Source organism: Lathyrus oleraceus, chromosome 2 (genome assembly GCF_024323335.1).
Source record: "Lathyrus oleraceus cultivar Zhongwan6 chromosome 2, CAAS_Psat_ZW6_1.0, whole genome shotgun sequence".
Classification (NCBI taxonomy): domain Eukaryota; kingdom Viridiplantae; phylum Streptophyta; class Magnoliopsida; order Fabales; family Fabaceae; genus Lathyrus; species Lathyrus oleraceus.
In genome coordinates, this window is record NC_066580.1 from 321088058 (window position 1) to 321095581 (window position 7524).

Consider the following 7524-nt stretch of genomic DNA (forward strand, 5'->3'; position numbering starts at 1 on the left):
TTGCATGAGTTCCATAGGTAAGTACCCTCCCCACTGAGGTTTAGTTGGTTCAACCTGTCCTAGAATAGTAACTGGGTTCTAGAAGGATCTCAAATCATCGACCTTTCTTTAAGTCCGCTTCAGTGCAACACCAAGTGGTTGACCAAAGCTTCCCTAAAGTCCAATCTCAAAGAGTGTAGTATCGAGTATCAACCAACTCCAGTCGGAACCGAAGTCAGTTATCTCACTACTTTCTAATGGCTAGGACGAGTCAATTAGGGTTCTAAAGGTCTGGTTAATGCTTTAATGACACCACGCGGAAGCCAAATTTTTCCTCAAGTGAACATGAGGAACATCAGGACATCCAAAGTGTCACATTAACCGTAGCCATCATTTTAACCATTCCAGTATACGCCGGATAGTCGCGATGATCTATTGCTACTTACCTAAGGTACACTAGATCCGGGCATAGGATCTTTCACTCAAGAATACCTAAGCAATCCCTTAAAAGTAAATCAGACAATGTGAATATGTGATCTTGTTATTAAGGTAACCTCTCTTTAAGTGTCCCCAGCAGAGTCGCCAGTTCTGTCACACGGTGAACTGACTTGGGGTGTTTTGCTTTTTATCGCAATGTCGCGGATAGCAAGAGTCGCCACCGACTTTTCTTTTATCCAATAAGGAAAGGTGGAAAAGAACAGGAAAGACCTCAATAGATTTTGGGTTCGGGAGGTACATTATACAAAGGGAAGGTGTTAGCACCCTTTGTATCCATGGTTATCCATGGGCTCTTAATTGCTGGATCACTTATATTTTTGTCTGAAAAGTGTTCGTGAATTGTTTAAAAATGTTTCGAAAAGAGAGTTTAACTTTGTAATGATTCTCGTATGAATGTATACAAAGTATTTATCTCGTTTGATTTTGAAAACGGTTTAGAAAATGTGACTTGGTAATGATTCTAGTATGAATGTATACCAAGTGGTGATTTTCTAGGATTTGCAAAGTGTGAGGGGTGGGAAATGTTTTAGGTTATGATCCAGCAATTGAGAGTTATACCTTCCTAAGGTCGTTATGAACGTTTCCTATCCTTATGAGGGTAAAAATGTCCTTACTATTGAGAAGTAAGTAATTTTACCCTTTGGATGTTTAAGGGTCATCGTAGGGTCCTCGATAGGTCATTGAAGGCAACAGTTGTAAGGATACCTTAGCATTCGAAGGGACGATCATCATTTAACCGCAGGCTACACCGAAGGGTCATCGAGGGACGAAATCATATATTCGAAGGCAACATCCGAGGGACTATGATTTATTTTATGATGATTTAATCGAAGGGCCATTGCTAAGTGTATCCCCACATTCGCGGGACATGACCGTAATACCGTAATATCATAAGGCAAAAGAGAGGTCGAAGATCACATATTTAAAGGCCGCATTTTAAAGTTAATTAGGTGATTATGATGAATCTCCACATTAAAATCAATACATTAAAAATAATACATTAAAATTAATACATTAAAATTAATTATTAAAATTAATTATTAAAATTAATTATTAAAATTAATTATTAAAATTAACACATTAAAATTAATTAAGCAATTTAGGGTGAGCCTCCACAAGGGTATCCCACAAATAAAGTGGAAGACCTAACGGCGGTCTTTTTTTCTGGGACATATGAACCTTTGCAAAATTCAACAAACGGGTTAGCATACCAAATCAGGGTGCAATCGAGGATTACACCGCAAAAGAAATCACAACAGTAATAGGATCAAATAAACAATGCCTGGCTATGATAAAACATGAATGAAAAGTCATAACAGAAAAGCTGGCTACTGTCAGGTTCGCGCCTGCCTCGCCTAGCGAAGGCTTAGCGAATACTCGCTGCATGCTCGCTTAGCGATGTGCTAGCGAGCGGCTGCGGATTCCGGTTTTAATAACGATATAATGGCAGCAAGCTTCACACTTTATAGCATTCATTACAGAGATTATGTGGTTAGACATTCAACGGTTCATGCATACTTAAATTCATATGTAAAATTTAAGATAGTTTCATAAATTCAATCATGATACCATGTGCAAATTAAGAACATAGGGTAGTAATAGCAATGCCAACCTGTTTGTAATCGAATGGTAACCTTGAATTGGCTGATCGGATCGAATTGAGCGGAAGTGACCTTGCCGCCGCCGGCTTTTCCTTCAGGACTTCCTTTAGGGTTTTCCGTCTGTAAGCGCTAGGGTTTGCTTGCTAGAGTTCTCCTCTCTCCTTTTTTCGTTTTTTCTTTTCATTACTGAAGTGCTGGTATTTATAATGCCCTTTTTCATGACCTAATGGGCTCAGAACGAAGCCCGAAATTTTTTGTTGTCTGTCAGCCTCGCTAGGCGAGCTGGTAGCGAACGTTTGCTTCGCTAGGCGAGCGTGTAGCGAACGTTCGCTAGGCGAGCGTGTAGCGAACGTAACGTTCGCTAGGCGAGCGTGTAGCGAACAGGCCAGTTTGGGCCATTTTCTGGATTGGGCCATTCGTGAGCTGGGCCTTTGTCCCTTTAAGATCAGTGCCATAAAATGAGTCGGAATGCCCCTGAAAAATGTCTTGAACTATTGATGGGCAAATTTTGGGGTATGACAGTAGTCATCAACAATGGTTAAAAAATATCTAGCGCCACAAAATGTTGGGTTGCGATAAGGCCCCCATAAATCACAATGGATTAAATGAAATGCAGAAGTTGCTTTATTTACACTAATTGGAAAAGTATCTCGAGACTGTTTTGCTCTAAGACATATTTCACATGATTGGGTACATAGATAATTGTTTCTATTAGAACTAACATTCGGAAACATTTGCAGAGCCTTCAAAGATGCGTGTCCTAGTCTGCGATGTAACAGGTCCAAAGGAATTTCCTTATTTGTTTTCACTGCAGCTGCTTTGACCATCTCTTTAAGATAATATAGCCCCTCTCTTTGTTCACCCGCTCCAATCGGCGTCCTCAAAGTGGGGTCCTGTATAAGACAAAACTTATCAGTAAATTTAACAATGTAGTTAGAATCTTTTAGCAGCTGCGATACTGAGATAAGATTGCAGTGTAGACTAGGCACATATAAGACATTAGTTAATCTTATTCTTTCATTGAGCATCACAATTCCTTCCTTTGTCGCCATTGTCTCTTCACCGTTTGGTAGTCCAACAGAGCACTCAAAAATATTATGCACATTGGTTAAGCATTCCAGTTGACCGGTCATATGATTTGATGCACCTGTATCAATAATCCATGGCAACAAGGAACACTTACCACTTAGCTTCTCGGTTGCACCTAGCTTTACATTGTTCAAAAGGCTGACCAATGCTTGCCATTGATCACTAGTAATATTTCTTGGATTACAAATATCGGAACTTGACGTTTCAGAAGCAACCTCTTCTTTAGATGGTTTTGCTTGTGCTACATGAGCCTTAACAGCTCCTCCACGTTTTTTGTTGTTAGAAACAACGTTATATTGTTCTGGTTTCCCACGCCCGGTTCCTTTCAACTGTCCGCGTTGTCGATCTCCCCACCAATCAGGATATCCTATTACCTGAAAACAACCATCTGAATCATGGCCCGTTCGATTGCAATGACTGCACATTCCTCCTTTTTCTTTGCATTTGAAGTTGGACTGCACTGCAAACGCCATGACCTCACCACGATCTTCGGCCGTACGGGTCACAGTGCGCAACCGTTCCTCCTGAATTAATGTCGCATAAACTTTGTTCAATGTAGGCAGAGGATCCTGAGCGAGAAGATTGGACCGTACTGTTCCATAGAGAGCGTCATCTAATCCCATGAGGAATTGATGGATTTTCTCTTCTTCGCGTTTCTTTTGCAACACAGAGCTTAGATTGCACTTGCAACGCCCACACTTGCATGCCGGGATCTGATCGTAATTCGCCAATTCTTCCCACAACTTCTTCAGTTTCCCATAATATGTCACAATGGTCAGTCCTTTTTGTTTGCATTCAACGAGCTCTGCTTTGAGCTGTTGAATACGTGGTCCATTAACAATGGAAAACCGCTCCTTAATGTCTTCCCAAAGATCCATGGCTACCTCCATATGCGACATAGTTGATCGCAATGAAGGTTCAATTGTGTTCATGATCCAAGAGACCAACAAGGAGTTGTTAGTCCACCAATCTTCAAGATCTGAAGATTCCTCATCAGGTTTGCTGATTGATCCATCAACAAAACCAAATTTCTTTCTTGCTCGAAGTGCCGTTCTAAGTGAACGAGCCCATTCGTCATAGTTTTCTCCCTTTAATTGAACCTGTGTTATCAAACTCCCAGGATTATCATTGGAAGTGATATCATAGGGAGAGATGGTTTTTCGGATAACTGCTCCATCGCCATTGTTGACTGACTTGGAAGATTCCTTCACAGGAGAACTTTCACCTTCACTGTCAGACATGATTTAAATGTTTTATTCTATATGTATAACCTGCTCTGATACCATAACAGAATTGTTCTGAGATGGAAAATATCATATATTTCATTGAGTCCTCATATGCTATATATATAATTACAAGATTGAATGGAAATAGCTAATCATTCCAAAATTAGTTTCCTAATATTAAAGGACATTGATGCTATAGATACTAAATTGAATATATGTACAGCTGGTACATAATTGAATATCTTCATGATGTTATTGGTAATTAACAGCAAGATATCAATTGCCTAAAACTTTTCAAAACACACGGTTTATTCAAATGTGTTATAGTCTCCATATGAAACATTTGCAAGTGTACCGGATAGAACACATGATAAAAGTCTTGATTGCAACTTTTCTAAAAGTCTCTGACATTGGCTCTACAAAACCATTAACATAAACATCATGCCAAACACTTTTGATGATTTATGGAGATTCTACGTTCAAGGAAAATCACCACAAAATTCCTTAGTCTTGAAGGCAACAATAATCTTCCTTATAAACAACATTTGAAACACTTTTCATGATTTATAGAAAATTTAGTAATAACTATATTGTGTTCATTAATATGAGATAGACTTGGTGACAAAGTTTCGACTAAATAGTGATTGGTTAGTTGAATTTTGTATAATTAGAATTAGAATTTGACATTCATGAAACACTTTAATTAATTAATTAATTAATTTCCTTAATATCAATTAAATATATGACAAACACATTAATTAATAACTTTCCTAAATAAGAATTCAATATCACAAACAGATTAATTAATAATTTTCCTTAATACAATTCAATATCACAAACACATTAATTAATTAATATCTTTCCTTAATATCAATTCAATATCACAAACACATTAATTAATAACTTTCTTAAATATCAATATCCTATTCATTAATAACAAATCTATAGAAACATTTTTGCACAAATGCAATTGTGATTGAATTTCCACTCATACTTTTCTAACTCCTTTGACCACGTTTTTTTTCTCATACTAATTTTCACAATTTTGCACAATTAAATAAACAAAAAAAATATTAATTTTATTAATTAAACTATTAATATATTCTTCTTATGATAAATAGTAGAAAATAAATTATTGTAGTGAGGAGAGAGAGAGAGAGAGAGAGAGAGAGAGAGAGAGAGAGAGAGAGAGAGAGAGAGAGAGAGAGAGAGAGAGAGAGAGAGAGAGAGAGAGAGAGAGAGAGAGAGAGAGAGAGAGAGAGAGAGAGAGAGAGAGAGAGAGAGAGAGAGAGAGAGAGAGAGATATTATATATTAATGGAAAATCACAATCAAAATATTACAATAAAATAACAATCAAAATATCAATTAAATATCACAAACACATTAATTAATAATTTTCCTAAATAACAATTCAATAAATATATTAATTAATAACTTTCCTAAATTCTAATGATTAATAACAAATCTTTTCTAAATCTTTTTAAATCTTTTTTTTTCTAAATCTTTTGGGTATTTAACGGTTACTTTTTATAATATAAAACACCCAAATCACTTGTCATGATAACATAACATCACAAACTCAACATAGTATTTGCAGTGTTCTTTCTCTGTCTCTCTCTCATTCTTTGTTTCGATTCAACTTCAAACTCAACACGATCATGATGAAGGAAGTCATTATCCGTGAAGTTTGGGCATACAATCTAGACTATGAATTCAATCTCATCCGTCGAGCTATCCATCAATGTCATTTCATCATTTCAATGGACACCGAGTTTCCCGGCGTAATTCATTCCTCCAAAGTTGACCGTGGTTATCTTCAACCCTCTCATCAGTATCGTTACCTGAAAGCCAATGTTGATGATTTGAAGCTCATTCAAGTAGGACTCACACTTTCGGATTCTGATGGAAATCTTCCAGACTTTGGAACCAATAACTGTTACATTTGGGAGTTTAATTTTAGAGATTTTGATCTCAATCATGATCCGTGTAATCAAGATTCCATTGATATGCTCCGCCGTCAAGGGATCAACTTTGAGCGCAATTTCTGTCACGGTGTGGATTCAAAGCGTTTCGCTGATCTAATGTTATCGTCGGTACTTGTTTTTAACAAATCACTTATTTGGGTCACGTTTAGCAGTGCTTATGATTTTGGGTATTTGGTGAAGATCCTTACCGGAAAGAATTTACCAAATCTGCTAGAGGATTTTTTAGAAATAGTTCAAATATTGTTTGGAAAAAATGTTTATGATATGAAATATCTCATGAAGTTCTGCAACTCTCTTTATGGCGGTCTCGAGCGGGTAGCTACTACGCTTAATGTGTGTCGGGCAGTAGGAAATTCTCATCAAGCCGCATCGGATAGTTTGTTGACGTGGCATGCATTCGACAAAATGATCAAGACTTATTTCAAGGACAACGAAGCTCCCAAGCACGCTGCCGGAGTGCTGTTTGGATTAGAAATTGCAGTTTAGTTGTAATGAAAATTCAAGTACATAAATTGTATTAGAAATTGCAGTTTAGTTGTAATGAAAATTCAAGTACATAAATTGTATTAGAAATTGCAGTTTAATTGTATTAGAAATTGCAGAATTGTAATGAAAATTCAAGTATATAAAATACTCATCCTTTGATTATTTTCTTTTCTAAATTCTGTTTATGTCTTTATTTTGGTGGGAGTCTGTCAAATTTGTTACTATGTTCTATAATAGACATGTGCATGAACTATAAATCTCTTTCTTTGATACTTTTAAAGGTTAAAGTGCAGTATGCTATTCAAATAATCAACTATTTGATTAAAATTTGGTTAGTAAGAGGAAACAGGTACTTAGTTTAACAGAGTAAAGTATAAAGCTTTTTGATGCCTGCTACAATATATATTAAATGTTTGTGTATTGCTGAATCTAATAGAGTAAAGTATAAAGCTTCTTCATGTCTAAATACTAGAGCAATTTTGCACGACAAACTTAAAGAACGGATAGACTAACATATGTAATGACAATTCTGCGCTTAGGATTTGATTCATGAATATTTGAATAGATTGAAATTTATTATCTGCTAAACATAGCAATCTCAGTAATGAGTCTCAATACAGAGACATAAACTTTATCTTCAACCACAATTGCAACCAACA

The 7524-nt window shown here is 36.4% G+C and overlaps 1 protein-coding gene across 1 annotated transcript; it reads left to right on the top strand.

Annotated features, from left to right (window-relative positions):
* The first annotated feature begins 5929 nt into the window (after nt 1-5929).
* Nucleotides 5930-7027, top strand: LOC127119311 (probable CCR4-associated factor 1 homolog 11). The gene has a single exon (XM_051049516.1). The coding sequence runs from the start codon at nt 6053-6055 to the stop codon at nt 6863-6865; it is 813 nt and encodes a 270-aa protein (XP_050905473.1). The 5' UTR covers nt 5930-6052; the 3' UTR covers nt 6866-7027.
* The last annotated feature ends 497 nt before the right edge of the window (nt 7028-7524 follow it).